The following is an 18,532-nucleotide window of genomic DNA, read 5'->3' on the forward strand; positions in this document are numbered from 1 at the left end:
CAGGCGGAATTTATCTGTCAGCTCAGCCATTAAAACGCACTTTGTGCTGATAAATAGTCGCCATTAAAGGCGTCAAACAGCATCACTATAACTTAATAATCATATTTTAAATAATAACACAACAAACTTAATTATCGCATTTAAAGGAGGCGCACGCGACACTAACGGAGCCGCTTCGGTTTCGCTGAGAAAAAAAAAAAAAGCTTCACACTGTTCAAACTTACTGTCAGGTTCTTGAGAATTCCAACTCACCGTCTCTTCTAAGCTTAAATCCACGTCCACATGATCCCACGTTCGACTTGACGTGAAGCTTGTTGGCGTGTTTTGTGTCTTACAGCGGAGTTTTATCAGAGTGCGCGCGGCTTGTTCGATGCTGCTCGTAGTGCAGCGCCCACTGCTGGCCTGTGGGAGAAACGCAACAGCTGGGAAGGCATGAAATATAACTACAATAAAAAAAAAACAAATAAATACATTTCGTAGTTTCATCGGGATTGCAAAATGAAAAAATATTAAAAAAAAATATTAGTCACAACTATGAAATACAAAATATTTTTCAGGCACAATGTGAGATGGCATTTAAAATTATCAGTTGCAAAACTGTAATTGAGAGTTGCATGGTCACATTATCAGATACTAGGTAGTAGTACCTCTGGGCATAAAGACTATAACAATCTGACATTTGACCTCAATGACCTTCACCCAAATGATTGACCTCTGGCTGACCTTACAGCAATTCTGGAATTCACCTGTGAGTCACATTTGGTCCAAATCTGATTGAAAATCTAATTCCTTACCCTTACCCTTAACAGGAAGCCAATGAAGAGAGGCCAATATGGGTGAGATATGCTCTCTCCTTCTAGTCCCTGTCAGTACTCTAGCTGCAGCATTTTGAATTAACTGAAGGCTTTTCAGGGAACTTTTAGGACAACCTGATAATAATGAATTACAATAGTCCTGCCTAGAGGAAATACGAATTGTAAATGTAAATGCATGAATTAGTTTTTCAGCATCACTCTGAGACAAGACCTTTCTAATTTTAGAGATATTGCACAAATGCAAAAAAGCAGTCCTACATATTTGTTTAATATGCGCATTGAATGACATATCCTGATCAAAAATGACTCCAAGATTTCTCACAGTATTACTAGAGGTCAGGGTAATGCCATCCAGAGTAAGGATTTGGTTAGACACCATGTTTCTAAGATTTGTGGGGTCAAGTACAATAACTTTTATCTGAGTTTAAAAGCAGGAAATTAGAGGTCATCCATGTCTTTATGTCTGTAAGACAATCCTGCAGTTTAGCTAACTGGTGTGTGTCCTCTGGCTTCATGGATAGATAAAGCTGGGTATCATCTGCATAACAATGAAAATTTAAGCAATACCGTCTAATAATACTGCCTAAGGGAAGCATGTATAAAGTGAATAAAATTGGTCCTAGCACAGAACCTTGTGGAACTCCATAATTAACCTTAGTCTGTGAAGAAGATTCCCCATTTACATGAACAAATTGTAATCTGTTAGATAAATATGATTCAAACCACCGCAGCGCAGTGCCTTTAATACCTATGGCATGCTCTAATCTCTGTAATAAAATTTTATGGTCAACAGTATCAAAAGCAGCACTGAGGTCTAACAGAACAAGCACAGAGATGAGTCCACTGTCTGAGGCCATAAGAAGATCATTTGTAACCCTCACTAATGCTGTTTCTGTACTATGATGAATTCTAAACCCTGACTGAAACTCTTCAAATAGACCATTCCTCTGCAGATGATCAGTTAGCTGTTTTACAACTACCCTTTCAACATGACCTCAGCCCCAGCGTCTGACCTTTGGCAATTTTGATCTCACCTGAGAAAATCCATAACCCACCTACATATATGTCCCAGGTTTGACGGACATCAATATTTTAAGCTTTGACCCCAAATACCTTGACGTTTGCCAAGACAAACCCTTTGAATAAATGAATGAATGAATGAAACCCTTTAATGGCAGTTCTGAGGTTGACCGTCATCCACATATCAAGTTTGTTGGAAATCAGTCAAAGAATCTGGGAGGAGGAGAACAAAGACAAACGCTGCCAATTATGAGATGCTAGGTCATATGTAAATTATGATTCAAGCACACAAAGTCAGAAATATGAGATACTAATAAATAAACAACTCTGAGTTTCAATCATGAGGTATTAAGTCATAATTACAGCTTTCAAGATGCTACGTCATAATTACAAGATTGGTTCTTGGTGTAATGGAGCACCATTCTGGTGTCTGCGTCTTTATGTCTAGCCTCAGGTTCTTACATCATATGTTAAAGCCTCCACATGCTCTTCATCAGTGAATCCACCAGCAACAACGGTTTTGTTTGGTGGAGCCTGAAGTATCAACTGTTGAGAGAGAAATCTAACAAGGTTGGCCTTGTTTTCCTCATCGGCCATGAAATTCTCCCACTTCAGAGGCAGTGGTACATCCCGATCTCTAATCTCCCACCAAACTAGGACTGTCTTCTTGGTACGTTTAGTGCGAGTGCCAGACTTTATTGACAGGTCATAATATCTATCAAACACATTGTGTATGTACTTGAAAGGTTCCCCAGCTTGCATGATAGATGTTGCAAATGAATGTGCCAGATCTCCAAAGGTTTTGGCTTTTGGAGGCTTACCAAGCTCAACCACATGTGCTTGACAATCAACAATCATAGTTGCATTGCTGCCTAATTTAGCTCTTTCAAGTGTCTGAGCACAAGGTACGTTGCTAACAGAGACTCCATCGAGAAAGACTTGCCCAGATTGGAGATCGCCTGTCATGTCATATCTTCAGTGAAAGATGCACATTTTGTGGTATCAGAATTTGAGCTTCAGGAAAATAAGTGATAAAAACAAAATAGAGCGTTTGGAAAGAAGAGAAGTAAAAATAATGAAATAACAGGAAGTAAATAGAAACATAAACTGGAATGTCAATTACTTCCAAAGGTCGTCAGAGGTCATACAGGTAGAGGTGGGCGGATCGATCCTAATATCGATAATATCGATACCAACGCTGATATTGATATTGAACGAACGATCCTTGTGTAAAAAGATCAATACTCAAGCTTTTTTTCTCTCCTGCATGCACTGACTGATTCATCAAAGTCTAGTCTCTGTCTGTAAGAGCACTGCTGCGCTGTGTCACACAACACGGAGCAGCACACCCTTGTATTGTGGTTTGTCAGCCCTCTACCTCAGGAGATTTTGTTTTAAGTTTTAAAATGTTGCATAGCACAGAAACTGCCCTTTTAAAGGTTTTTAATGACATTTTAATGGCAAATGATAGTGTCATTCTTGTCCTGCTTGACCTGACTGCTGTTTTTGATACAAGTGACCACAACATACTGATAAATCGCTTGCAGCAGCTTGTGGGCATCGGTGGTAGTGCCCTGGACTGGTTCAGGTCCTACTTAACTGGTAGGACTATGTGTGTTGGCCTCGGGGTTAGTGAGTCCTCCTCCGCTCCACTTTTATATGGGGTCCCACAGGGTTCAATTCTTAGACCCCTACTCTTCTCCCTGTATTTGTTTCCCCTGGGGTCCATTCTCAGAAAGCATGGCATCAGCTTCCACTGCTATGCTGATGACAGCCAGCTATATGTCCTCCTAAAGAAAATGATGCCTTTTCTCTTCAGCCCCTTTTGGCCTGTCTTGAGGATGTTAAAGCCTGGATGGCATTGAATTGTCTTAATTTTAATGAAAAGAAAACGGAGGTGATTGTTTTTGGCCCTAGCAGCTCCTGTTCTTCCTCACCTGTCGATCTGGGGCCTTTGTCAGCCTTTTCGGAATCTACTGTCACAAACTTGGGTTTTAAGATGGAAAACGATTTTAAACTGGACCACCAAATCAGTGCAGTAGTCAGATCAAGTTTCTTTCACTTAAGGCAGCTTGCTAAGGTTAAGCCTTTTCTTGCACATCAGCACTTTGAAACAGCAATCCATGCTTTTATTACCTCCCGGCTGGATTACTGTAATGCACTTTATTATGGAATTAGCCAGTCCTCCCTTGCACGTCTCCAGCTAGTTCAGAATGCTGCTGCCCGTCTGCTAACTGGTGCACGTAAGAGGGAGCACATTACACCTATCCTGGCCTCTTTCCACTGGCTGCCTGTGCATTTTAGAATTCATTTTAAGATTCTTTTATTTGTTTTTAAATCTTTAAATGGCCATGCCCCGCCCTACCTCTCTGAGCTGCTTCATTATTACGCCCCTGCTCGCCACCTCCAGTCAGCTGATCAGCTCCTCCTGGAGGTGCCAAGGTGCAAGCGTATGCTCAGAGGGGACCGAGCTTTTTCTGTTGTGGCTCCAAAGATGTGGAACGAGTTACCGCTCCACATCAGGCAGGCCTCTTCACTTTTTGTTTTTAAAACTAATCTTAAAACCCACTTTTATGCACTGGCTTTTAACCCGGAATGAGATATTGATCTGTTTTGGTTGTTTTAACTGATTTTATTTGTTTTAGTTAATTTTTTTTGGGGGGGGGGGGGGGGGGGGGCTTGTTTTTTTTTTTTATTTGTACTTTGTGGTTTGTTACCTTTTATATGTCCCCTTGTGTACAGCACTTTGTTTCAGCTGCAGCTGTTTTTTTTTAAAGTGCTTTATAAATAAAGTTGATTTGATTTGATTTAAGTTGTGTTGAGTGATTTTTTTTTAAACAAAAATGTTGATTGTGATAATGAAGTATTTTGTTGTCACGTACAATGTTTGGCAAAATTCTATCCTAGGTCTTTTGGATCCTTTTGATCTATGAAGCTTAAATATGAAAAAGTATCGGTATCGGTATTGATATCGGCGATACTGGGCCTGTATTTACATGGTATCGGATCAATACCAAAATTCCCGGCATCACCCACCTCTACATACAGGTTTTCGCAGTTGAGAGTTTTAAATACTCACTCAAAATTCACACCATGAAACTATTTGGCAACTTAAATATTTTAGCACGAATGAATGTATTCAGTTTGCCGTTTTTAGTTGTAAAGGTCAATGACCTCTAGAGGTCACCAGAGGTCAGTTTGAAATCAGCACCATAGAATTGACAAAAGAAGGCCATTTGTTAAGTTTATTCGTCAATTCAGTGAATTTGATTGCTTATGATCAGGATATGTCATTCAAAGCGCATATTAAACAAATATGTAGGACTGCTTTTTTGCATTTACGCAATATCTCTAAAATCAGAAAGGTCTTGTCTCAGAGTGATGCTGAAAAACTAATTCATGCATTTATTTCCTCTAGGCTGGACTATTGTAATTCATTATTATCAGGTTGTCCTAAAAGTTCCCTAAAAAGCCTTCAGTTAATTCAAAATGCTGCAGCTAGAGTACTGACGGGGACTAGAAGGAGAGAGCATATCTCACCCATATTGGCCTCTCTTCATTGGCTTCCTGTTAATTCTAGAATAGAATTTAAAATTCTTCTTCTTACTTATAAGGTTTTGAATAATCAGGTCCCATCTTATCTTAGGGACCTCGTAGTACCATATCACCCCAATAGAGCGCTTCGCTCTCAGACTGCAGGCTTACTTGTAGTTCCTAGGGTTTGTAAGAGTAGAATGGGAGGCAGAGCCTTCAGCTTTCAGGCTCCTCTCCTGTGGAACCAGCTCCCAATTCAGATCAGGGAGACAGACACCCTCTCTACTTTTAAGATTAGGCTTAAAACTTTCCTTTTTGCTAAAGCTTATAGTTAGGGCTGGATCAGGTGACCCTGAACCATCCCTTAGTTATGCTGCTATAGACGTAGACTGCTGGGGGGTTCCCATGATGCACTGTTTCTTTCTCTTTTTGCTCTGTATGCACCACTCTGCATTTAATCATTAGTGATCGATCTCTGCTCCCCTCCACAGCATGTCTTTTTCCTGGTTCTCTCCCTCAGCCCCAACCAGTCCCAGCAGAAGACTGCCCCTCCCTGAGCCTGGTTCTGCTGGAGGTTTCTTCCTGTTAAAAGGGAGTTTTTCCTTCCCACTGTAGCCAAGTGCTTGCTCACAGGGGGTCGTTTTGACCGTTGGGGTTTTACATAATTATTGTATGGCCTTGCCTTACAATATAAAGCGCCTTGGGGCAACTGTTTGTTGTGATTTGGCGCTATATAAAAAAAATTGATTGATTGATTGATTATGGAGCTGAGAAACTGGGTTCCGATGGGGTGATTAGGTTCACAAACTTCAATGACCTCTGGCGGTCAACAGAGGTCAGGTAGAGTTTGTCATGTGGTAGATTTGAATTCAGCACACCCAAACTGACAAAATAAGACTGATTGCCAACTTTGTCCCCAAAATAACAGACCCTTTAGATGGTCTCGTGGTTAAGTGTTGGGCTTGAGACCAGAGGATCCTTGGTTCAAATCCCAGCCTGACCAGAAAATCACTAAGAGCCCTTGGGCAAAATCCTTAATCCCCTAGTTTCTCCTGGTGTGTAGTGTGCGCCTTGTTTGGCAGCACCATCACATTGGGGTGAATGTGAGGCATTATTATAAAGTGCTTTGAGCGTCTGATCCAGACGGAAAAGTGCTATATAACTGCAGTCCATTTACCATTTCTATTTTGATACCAGACTATAAATACGAGACTATAAACTAGGAGTTGCCACAGCCATACTTACGAGACGATAAACTAAGAGTTGCCACAGCCATACTTACGAGACGATAAACTAAGAGTTGCCACAGCCATACTTACGAGACGATAAACTAGGAGATGCCACAGCCATACTTACGAGACGATAAACTAAGAGTTGCCACAGCCATACTTACGAGATGATAAACTAGGAGTTGCTATAACCATAACTACAAAACACAAAAACTAGGAGTTGCCACACTGTAGTCATAATTAAAAGCTGTCAAACTAGGAGTTACTGTAGTCACAATTACAAGATGCTAATCTAGGAATTGCTATAGCTGTAATTACGAGATGCTAAACTAGGAGTTGCTATAGCCATAATTACAAAATTATAAACCAAGTTATAATTATGAGAAACTATGCTACAAATTACGATACTCAAAATTATAAGTTGCTCAAATGAGTTGCTAAACTATAAGTTACTAGTCAAAATTTCAACATGCTTATGACATTAAAATATGAGATATTCAAATTGACACATTAACTCAAAAACAGAAAAGAAATAACTTGTCGGTTATGAGATGCTCAGCCATATTATGAGGCATAGACATAATGAGACATTAACTAGTAAGTCATAAATACAAGATATTAATTACAATGGTGCAGTTCTGAATACAATTTACTATATCATATGACACAAAGCCATCAGTCATAAATCAAAATTATTCTAGTAATGTCATAATTATGAGATGTTGAATCAAAAGTGTTGACAAGACAGAATTAGAAAACATCAGAATTAAGATACCAAGCCAAAAATGACAAAGATAATGGCATAGATATTACATCTTAACAATCAGATAATTTTGTAGGATATTAGGTCACATGTATGACGTACGCCATCAGTATAACAAGACATACAGCCATAACTTCATTATTGTGAAATACTAGTCATAATTAGGCAACATACAAGCATAATAATAATAATATGTAGATTTAAAAGTATGACCTAAAGTTACAGTTAATACTGTCACAACTTTTTTTTTTAACCGTTCTTTCATCTGTTTGGGTTCACCACACTGGATCTGGTACAGACCCGTATTGGGATTTTGCACAGATGCTGTTCCTGACACGACTCCAGCTGTACCTGGAGAAAGAATTCTCAAAGCTACTGTTGTTCCCAAGTGGTCTCACAGCCACAGACTCATCAGTATCTGCTCCGCTTCAGCTCTTCACACCTGATGGGATCAGGTGTGCATGCAGCCAGGTGTAATTACTTGTTCTTGCTCAGTTACACAGTAATTATGAAATACCAAGTCACAATTTTGAGATGCTAATAATAGTTTATAACATTTAAGTTTCTCATTTATAAGACACTAATTACATCTGTAAATTATGAAGTATCTGACAGAATTCTGATTTACCATTGGGAAGCTGGTGGGCTTGAGATCAGAGGGTTCATGGTCCAAATCCCCATCATTCAGGAAAATCACTTACATCCCTTGGGTAAAGTCCTTAATCCCCAAGATGCTCCCAGCGTGCAGCTCAGCATCTTGCATGGCAGCGCGCGGACATCTGTGCAAGTGTATGCACAAATGAGTTGTACTGGAAATGTTTTTTCTTTCTAGGTTCCTTCTGTGTGTCATCTCTGAATAATTTAATAAAAACCAACACTGTTAAACGATAATAAATGCACCCATGTGTGCTAGGTGGGTGTTGCTTCTGCAGTCCCTGTGGATTTGTGTACTTTTGCTGGTTATTGCAGGTAAATGTGTCAAACAATACAAACCTGTATGTCTGCCAGTTTAATGTCTCTGAATAACTGGTGTCACAACTGCACATTTATTACACCAGATAGCATTAACTCAGTACAAGTGCACAATAAACAAGTTACATACCGATAGGTGTCAGTAAATTGGATAAGAACAAATACTGTAGCAGCAGACTGAACTTTAGATACATCAGAAACCATTTATTATTGAATTCCTTTATTTGAAGTGAGAAGTGCATATTGCAGCACTTTGTCCAAAGACAAGACGTCCATTGCTCAGATGATTCAAATTGTTTTTTTTTAACAAATCTAAGATGTTCAAGGCAAAAACTGACAGCACACTAGCAAGCATGTCAGGAAATACAGCATATAAAGAAACTCTTTCATGGTAGTACATTAAACAGTCAATCATGTTAATACAATATACTGTATATACTGTTATCACTATGTTAGAAGTTCACACTGGCACAGTGGAAAGTTCAGCTCAATCGCAAGACAAACAGCATCTATATGAAAGGCAGTACACATTTAGCAAAAAGTATTTAGACATCTGTCAAATGGCCATATGTACACGTATGGGACATTTACACACAGTGCCGCTCCAAAAGAACCCAGTAGTATTAATGTATTGCAGCACTAGTACTACTTGTGCTTCACTGCAATTATTTGTTATTATAGATTGTTCTGAATTTTCTGTAACTATGACAACATCTCACAGGATTTCCGCACCTTTGCTCACAATTTTCAACAAAATTCAAAATGGCAACAAGCTCTACAAAACATCAGCAATTTATTCTTAAAATATTTTAGGTAGCAGTACTGCAATACATTTCCCGTGTCTAGATGCTCACGATGTCTTAATGTTGGTTAGGAACCTACTACCAAATTGCTACTGGAGTGTGTACTCGATGTAAGGACACAATTTACGCCTACTCCACCGCTACCATCTTACCCGTCCTTTGACCTCGATGTTTATGGATTACACATATGCAGATATCCAAGTACACTGCAAAAGTTTCTATTTTGCAACAGCAGACTTTATTTAAAAAATGGTTCCTGATATTTAATATATATTTGTACCATTCCAGGGAGCCTTGTAGTCTGCAGTTACGAGGGTCCAGATGCCTCACGATAGCATTGTGTAGTCATTTTGCACACTATGGAGGTGGTAGATCATCCAGGTACAGTTTGACTTTGAGTGTTCAAACACCCTACGGATTGTGACATACTGCTTATTGACTACTAAATAGCAAGCTAGCAATACTATTCGGCTGTAGCCACTTAATCACATTGTCGTATTGGGTTCTATCGTAGCCGCTCAGTTCGGGAGCACCGCTGCTACCAGCCACCATCACTGGTGATACAACTCTAGTTTCAGCAACATCCATGTCAAACTGACCCAGTTTGAAAACCAAACAAGTGTGATGAAGTACAATACGCTCCATTTTCTGTATGGGTATTTACTGGAAGATCAATGCACAAGCCGTTTGCCCTTTAAGTATAACTTTAACAAATGCTTCACTGCAAAATATACATAAACCACAGAACACCACTATTTAAATCTGTGTCATTACTATAAGACCCCATCAGCATACTCCTCCTGGCCTGAAAAAACATTCTCACATTACCAAAGTCAATCATTACAGTGCTGTTTGGTATAATTATTGTGAAAAGAGCATAATTTATACACCACTACAATATTAACTTAACATTTCCATTTAGTAGGTATTAGGATTACAAAGCATAATTACTTCAAAACTATAAATATATTATAAAATCCCTGCTTTTCTTCTGAAGGCCAGTGGTCTGTATGTGAATCTATTTATTTTTGCCAAAAGACATCACGCTTTCACATAAATATTTTAACCTTGAACAGTTGTTGCAATGATTAGATTCAGGTGAGTTCTTGCACAGATTTCAATGTGGGTATTCCTCAGCACCCCTGAATGTACCAGATGGTCACTGCGCTAAAAGATCTCAGAACAAAAACATTATCAGCTCACTGTCACATGTACACGTGTGCTGTAGTGAAATGTCCTTGTGCGTAAGAGTGACAGGTTAAAATGGTGCTATGGGTAAATAAAATAAGATTTACAGTAGAAGTCACAACCTCATGATAATCTAACCGAATATACAAACGGAAATTAAATCAGATCATTTTAATAAAGTGGGGGTAATAACACCTGAATGAGTCATATAAACGTTTGGCTTCAGATCACAGTCTGTCAAATCTTGACAGTGTTGGCGTGATTCTTGCACAAAGGCTTGTCTTTTTTGGAGAAGAACGGCTGTCCTTCCAGATTAGTGGTGCAGACCTGTGAGGGCGGGTGGAGTCACAGACAGATAATATTATTCACATAGTCAATCTTGTAAACTTTAACCGCTGTGGCTACCGTGTGTGGAACTGTGTGTTTTCTTGGACGGGAGGAGGACGTACCGCACAGACGAAGCAGGTGTCGTGCCAGGTGAATCCCAGAGCCTCCAGGAATTTGTCCCCGGCCTCGATAGGAAAATCGCAGCCGTGGCAGTTTGCACCAAAGAGGGTGTAGTAATCTGTAAGGAGGAAAAAAAAAAAAAGAATAAATAAAAAGTAACAGCAATAATAAAAATTATGATGTGGAGAGATTTTTTTGTATTTACTGTACCTCTTTCACAGTAGGGCTGCCCATCCTCCATGTGGAAGACATTGCCTCTGATTGGTTGTTGGCAGGAAGCACACACGAAACAGTACACGTGCCAGGTCTGTTTTAAGGCGTTCATGATTTCCTGCATAGAGGGAAAGAGAGATGCAAACTGTGGATATGTAGGAGCAGAGAGCAGAAACTGTGAAATCTGCTTTTCCTCAAGTTAACATGGTGTCAAAGTCCTAGACTGGCCCATGCTTAGAGGAGACCATTTATTTGACTCACAGAAATGAATAATTGCTAGAGCGGACATCATCATTCACTGAAGCAGCCACTAATGACCATCTCAGGCTGCCATCTTGGGAGAGGAACTGAATGACGCGCCGCACTGTAAACAAAGCAACACGCTTGTTGTTTATGCTACAAAAGCAGCAGAAATGTTTGGGGAGGGACAGCCCGTCTATGTATTGTTGTTGCTATTTATTGTGGATCTTATAATTAATCTTTTTACAAGTTAAAAAAAATTATTGGCGATCAATGGCTGATGGCACCAAGTTATACTGCTGTCACCTCAGTCAGTCACAACGCAGCTGTGACAGGAGACAATTCTCTTACTATAAATAAGGCTTAACATATGCTATATTCCTGCAGGACAGGCTGTCAAAAATATAAATCAATTTATTTAATTTTATATAGCGCCAAATCACAACAAAGCTGCCTCAAGGCGCTTCACATGAGTAAGTCTAACCTTGCCAGCCCATAGAGCAAGCACACAGGTGACACTGGTAAGGAAAAACTCCCTCTGGTGATGTTGAGGAAGAAACCTCAAGCAGACCAGACTCAAAGGGGTGACCCACTGCTTAGGCCATTTTAACAGTTACAAGGTTTTTACTAAGTATTTACCAAACTGAAGTAACAGGAAACAGAAAAACCAGAGTAGCATTAAAAACAAAGTGCATTATTCAGATGAGCGCACAGTCGTTGGTGCTGCAGGCAGGGGGTCATTCAGCGCACTGCCGTGCAGAGCCAGCGTCAGTCTTTCACATCATCAGTGTGCCACAGCACCAGCTATCCTCATGGTATAGTATATTCCAAAAGCAGTTTGCTGCACCAGCTTCAGCCAGGGCATTTCGTGGTCAGTCCAGCGCCCCGTAGTGCATAGCTGTCAGCCTTGCAAGATGTCATCAGTGCCTCGGACAGAGAGAAAAAGAGCAGAATCAGTCAGCTGGAAAAACTGCACTTAAGGTATGAGTTCACCAGCACTAAACTGACGTGGAAGCAGAGAGAATACTAAGGTGGTTGTCAGCATCTAGCCCTGAGCTTCACTAACAGACCCAGAATTTAGATGAAGTGAGGTTGAAATCTGTTTCGTTGCTAATAAAATGAGTTAAATTGATAGAATACTATACCAGTATGTTAGCCATATGAGAGGGAGAATAAATGCATTTTAAGTCTGGACTTTAATGTCTCTACTGAGATCATTCCAGAAAACAGTTTATAATCTTACCACCCCTCCCCAAAAAGATTTAGATATAAATCACATTTTGTTACAAATACAATTATATTTTTCGTTATTAGAAGTTTTACGATGTAAGTGTGCTTGTTTCCCGTGAAGAAGGTTGCCAGTTCAGACACATCCCTGCCCATCCTCCAATTTGGATATGGATCAGGAAGGACATCTAGTGGAGCAGATAAGTATAACTTTTGGTCAGAATTGTTCACTTGTGAAACAAGCATCAGATTTGGCATGAATGTTCTTCATAAATCAGTGTTTGAGAAAAAAAGTGATGGCCACTTGAAAATCCAATATAGTGGCCAGCTAGGGGTCAATGAAGAATTACACAGGGGTCAAGATTTAAAAATGCTTCAACCATATTGAAAAGTATACCACATTATTTGTCGGATCATAAATATTCCAAAAAGGTATAGTTTAGACTATCTATGACTGAATGTTATGGAGTTATGAGGTAAAAACGGCAAAAATGGTGACAAAGGTCAGTTTCAGTTTGTACAGGGGTCAAAAGTTAAAGTTCCTCCAATTTTTTTTTAAAATGTGATGCAAATTATTGGTTAATAGGGTTTTAAAAGGGAATAGTTTGCATCATGCATCATGCTTAGTTGTCACGTTACAGGGTAACATACGTCATATGTCATAGAATCCAATGTACATCAACATTGTTTGACATTTACTCTGCAAACCAAGCATTCAACAGTGTCTAAACTATTCCATTTATTAATCCTATTAGTTCAACCAATAATTTGCACCACTTTCTACCAAAATTGGAGCAACTTTAACTTTTAACTCCTGTACAAACTGAAATTGACCTTTGTTACCATTCTTAATGTTTTTACCCCATAACATTCAGTCATAGATAGTCCAAACTATACCTTTTTGGAATCTTTGTGATCAGACAGATAATGTGGTATAGCTTTCAATATGATTGGAGCATTTATAAATTTTGACCCGTGTAATTTTTCATTGACTCCTACCTGGCTGTCATATTGGATTTTCAATTGGCCAGCACTTTTTTTTTTTCTAAAACACTGATTTATGAAGAACATTCATGCCAAATCTGATGCTTGTATCACCACGTGAAGGATTGTTTCAGTTATCTGCTGCACTAATCTGGCATAAAACATACCTCTGATCTGCTGTGGCAAACCCGAAGGATAACAATGAAAACGCCAAAGGGACTTTTTTTTTGTTTTGTTTAAGAAGTTTTACAATATATACATTGATGTTACAGACTTTATTTCAAAACTATAATTACATGTGACAGTATTATTAATAATATATTAGTAATATATTAGAGAATGAGGATGATTTATAAAAGCAAAGTTCTTTAAGCATTTTATCTATGTTTAAATATGATCTTATTTGTGGAAAATAGTTCTTTTACTGGTGGGCTATGCTGATATTATGTTTGGTCTTTAGTTATTCAAAAACATCTTCATGCAACCTGTGGTTGCATGAAGTGCTAGTGCTTAGCTCAGATAAGATAATTATAGTGGGCGATTTTAACATCCACACAGATGCTGAGAATGACAGCCTCAACACTGCATTTAATCTATTGTTAGACTCGATTGGCTTTGCTCAAAATGTAAATGAGTCCACCCACCACTTTAATCATACCTTAGATTTTGTTCTGACTTATGGTATGGAAATTGAAGACTTAACAGCATTCCCCTGAAAGCCCCCTTCTGTCTGATCATTTCTTAATAACATTTACATTTACTCTGATGGACTACCCAGCAGTGGGGAATAAGTTTCATTACAGTAGAAGTCTTTCAGAAAGCGCTGTAACTAGGTTTAAGGATATGATTCCTTCTTTATGTTCTCCAATGCCATATACCAACACAGGGCAGAGTAGCTACCTAAACTCTGTGAATGAGATAGATTATCTCGTCAATAGTTTTATATCCTGATTGAGGACAACTTTGGATGCTGTAGCTTCTCTGAAAAAGAGAGCCTTAAATCAGAAGTGCCTGACTCCGTGGTATAACTCACAAACTCGCAGCTTAAAGCAGATAACCCGTAAGTTGGAGAGGAAATGGCGTCTCACTAATTTAGAAGATCTTCACTTAGCCTGGAAAAAGAGTCTGTTGCTCTATAAAAAAAAAAGCCCTCCGTAAAGCTAGGACATCTTACTACTCATCACTAATTGAAGAAAATAAGAACAACCCCAGGTTTCTTTTCAGCACTGTAGCCAGGCTGACAAAGAGTCAGAGCTCTATTGAGCCGCGTATTCCTTTAACTAGTAATGACTTCATGACTTTCTTTGCTAATAAAATTTTAACTATTAGAGAAAAAATTACTCATAACCATCCCAAAGACATATCGTTCTCTTTGGCTGCTTTCAGTGATGCCGGTATTTGGTTAGACTCTTTCTCTCCGATTGTTCTGTCTGAGTTATTTTCATTAGTTACTGCCTCCAAACCATCAACATGTCTATTAGACCCCATTCCTACCAGGCTGCTCAAGGAAGCCCTACCATTAATTAATGCTTCGATCTTAAATATGATCAATCTATCTTTATTAGTTGGCTATGTACCACAGGCTTTTAAGGTGGCAGTAATTAAACCATTACTTAAAAAGCCATCACTTGACCCAGCTATCTTAGCTAATTATAGGCCAATCTCCAACCTTCCTTTTCTCTCAAAAATTCTTGAAAGGGTAGTTGTAAAACAGCTAACTGATCATCTGCAGAGGAATGGTCTATTTGAAGAGTTTCAGTCAGGGTTTAGAATTCATCATAGTACAGAAACAGCATTAGTGAAGGTTACAAATGATCTTCTTATGGCCTCAGACAGTGGACTCATCTCTGTGCTTGTTCTGTTATACCTTAATGCTGCTTTTGATACTGTTGACCATAAAATTTTATTACAGAGATTAGAGCATGCCATAGGTATTAAAGGCACTGCGCTGCGGTGGTTTGAATCATATTTATCTAATAGATTACAATTTGTTCATGTAAATGGGGAATCTTCTTCACAGACTATGGTTAATTATGGAGTTCCACAAGGTTCTGTGCTAGGACCAATTTTATTCACTTTATACATGCTTCCATTAGGCAGTATTAGTAGACAGCATTGCTTAAATTTTCATTGTTACGCAGATGATACCCAGCTTTATCTATCCATGAAGCCAGAGGACACACACCAATTAGCTAAACTGCAGGATTGTCTTACAGACATAAAGACATGGATGACCTCTAATTTCCTGCTTTTAAACTCAGATAAAACTGAAGTTATTGTACTTGGCCCCACAAATCTTAGAAACATGGTGTCTAACCAGATCCTTACTCTGGATGGCATTACCCTGACCTCTAGTAATACTGTGACAAATCTTGGAGTCATTTTTGATCAGGATATGTCATTCAATGCGCATATTAAACAAACATGTAGGACTGCTTTTTTGCATTTGCGCAATATCTCTAAAATTAGAAAGGTCTTGTCTCAGAGTGACGCTGAAAAACTAATTCATGCATTTATTTCCTCTAGGCTGGACTATTGTAATTCATTATTATCAGGTTGTCCTAAAAGTTCCCTGAAAAGCCTTCAGTTAATTCAAAATGCTGCAGCTAGAGTACTGACAGGGACTAGAAGGAGAGAGCATATCTCACCCATATTGGCCTCTCTTCATTGGCTTCCTGTTAATTCTAGAATAGAATTAAAATTCTTCTTCTTACTTATAAGGTTTTGAATAATCAGGTTCCATCTTATCTTAGCGACCTCATAGTACCATATCACCCCAATAGAGCGCTTCGCTCTCAGACTGCAGGCTTACTTGTAGTTCCTAGGGTTTGTAAGAGTAGAATGGGAGGCAGAGCCTTCAGCTTTCAGGCTCCTCTCCTCTGGAACCAGCTCCCAATTCGGATCAGGGAGACAGACACCCTCTCTACTTTTAAGATTAGGCTTAAAACTTTCCTTTTTGCTAAAGCTTATAGTTCGGGCTGGATCAGGTGACCCTGAACCATCCCTTAGTTATGCAGCTATAGACTTAGACTGCTGGGGGGTTCCCATGATGCACTGAGTGTTTCTTTCTCTTTTTGCTCTGTATGCACCACTCTGCATTTAATCATTAGTGATTGATCTCTGCTCCCCCCCCCACAGCATGTCTTTTTCCTGGTTCTCTCCCTCAGCCCCAACCAGTCCCAGCAGAAGACTGCCCCTCCCTGAGCCTGGTTCTGCTGGAGGTTTCTTCCTGTTAAAAGGGAGTTTTTCCTTCCCACTGTCGCCAAGTGCTTGCTCACAGGGGGTTGTTTTGACGGTTGGGGTTTTTCCGTAATTATTGTATGGCTTTGCCTTACAATATAAAGCGCCTTGGGGCAACTGTTTGTTGTGATTTGGCGCTATATAAATAAAATTGATTTGATTTGGTTGGGATTTCTGTGGTATTTGCTACAGCCTCCAGGTAGTTGGTTTTATGCAATACATTTTCTGTTGTGGATCTTTATTTTACTGTCAGTACAGCGGTGAGACACAAAATCCTCTCTCAAGATGGGGGACAAAATATCACAAAAAGGAGCATGATGTCCAATCTAGTATTTACTCATCTCTACCTGTGATCTAGATTCCATACAGTACAAGGTAGTACAGACATATCAACGGTTCTGGAAATATTTTAGTGCTTCAATTCAAGCATTTTGAAGAACCACATATGTCAGATACGTGTAACTGATGCAATTGGAAGCCTGGGATCATAATTCATACATAATGATTACAAGTAAACACAAGTTTCGTCACTCACCCCCAAGATCTTCTGGTGGCAACGGGCACAGGTGGGAGCAAAGAACTGTTCGTAGCAATGTTCGCAGTACACCTGTCCCTTCTCTTCCACAAACCCACCATTTGTCAGGGAGGCACGGCAGTGAGCACAGTTGAACTCCTCAGGGTGCCATGACATGCCCATAGCCACAAGGAATGGACCCCTACCCAGAACAAGAAAGGAACAGTATACAATTATAGACTTTTCTTTTCAGTGTACCCGTGATTATGCGGACTTACTATTATGGGGTTCACCTCGGCGCTGAGGTGAACCCCATCCTGACCAAGTCTGCATAATCACGGGTACACCGAAATCAACAGTCTATAACTGCTTTATTATATGGTAAACAAGAAAATTGGAAGTTTGTCAAACATACTAAAACTGAAAAATCAATCTCAAGTTTCAGCTCTTTATTATTACTGTCATACTGTATCAACTGACATCCCATCGATCGACTGGAGATGCCTGTTAAGTCCGTGACGAAGAGTCATCAGGCTTGTTTTCTTATAAAGTTCGGCATTCGCCTGTCTAGCTTCCGCGTAAAATGGACCGAGTACTCCGTCAAGCATCCGTCTGTCATAAGTTTCAAAGTTGGGTGCATGTCCCTTTTCAGTGATGTACTTGCGAAACAGGTTGGCTGCTGAGGGTGCTGCTGAGTCTCTGCGGGTGTTCTCCGCATCTTTTTTGTGTAAAATTCATTTTAAGTCAGCGTCGCTAACAGATGCAAACCTGTCTTCTGCCATCTTGTCAACAAACTGACAGCCAAAGTAGGCATTGTATCGATTTGTTTTCGACTATTAAAGTATAAATGTAGAGGTGTAAGATACCATATGATGTAATACGATGTAGAATGTCATATCACTGAACAGTATGCAGCTTTTTCTTTTGTTGCTGTTGTCTGGGTGTTTTGCAGTCCTGGTATATCTACCTGATGACTTTGTTGCACTTGCAGCACATTGGGGTGCGTGTACCAGCTGGGATGTGCTCCGCCTGCTGCACCAGAGAGTCCAGGTCCTGTGGGTGCGGCTGTGGGGTGGGCCGGTGTGGACCTTTGGGAGTAGGACTGGCAACTTTCCCAAATACAGGAGCTGCACCACCCTTAGGAAAGACTAAGCGAGCGAAACAAAATAATGGATAAGATTATTTAAACAATTCTTGAAATAAGAATGTTGCGAACAACAACAACAAAATTAAATTCTAATAATCTTGTAAATTCTCATTTCTTGCATTACCCTGAATGCAACACACATGCAGTTTAGGTGTGTTTTTAGATGGATGGGAAAAATCTGATGCACTCTGACCTG

At 39.6% G+C, this 18,532-nt stretch overlaps 1 protein-coding gene across 2 annotated transcripts in view; it reads right to left on the bottom strand.

Moving 5' to 3' along the window:
• Nucleotides 1-9,023: 9,023 nt before the first annotated feature.
• pdlim5b (PDZ and LIM domain 5b) overlaps nucleotides 9,024-18,532 on the bottom strand; it is a 70,689-nt gene continuing 61,180 nt past the window's right edge. For both annotated transcript variants that reach the window (XM_034191566.1, XM_034191565.1), the window contains exons 9-13: nucleotides 18,157-18,337; nucleotides 17,211-17,391; nucleotides 10,982-11,102; nucleotides 10,774-10,889; nucleotides 9,024-10,651 (exon numbers count right to left, since the gene is read on the bottom strand). In XM_034191566.1, the coding sequence (XP_034047457.1) occupies nucleotides 10,562-10,651; nucleotides 10,774-10,889; nucleotides 10,982-11,102; nucleotides 17,211-17,391; nucleotides 18,157-18,337 (689 nt within the window). In that variant the 3' untranslated portion in view covers nucleotides 9,024-10,561. The remainder of the gene's footprint in view (nucleotides 10,652-10,773; nucleotides 10,890-10,981; nucleotides 11,103-17,210; nucleotides 17,392-18,156; nucleotides 18,338-18,532) is intronic.

The sequence above is a fragment of the Thalassophryne amazonica genome, chromosome 17 (assembly GCF_902500255.1).
Source record: "Thalassophryne amazonica chromosome 17, fThaAma1.1, whole genome shotgun sequence".
Taxonomy (NCBI): Eukaryota; Metazoa; Chordata; class Actinopteri; order Batrachoidiformes; family Batrachoididae; genus Thalassophryne; species Thalassophryne amazonica.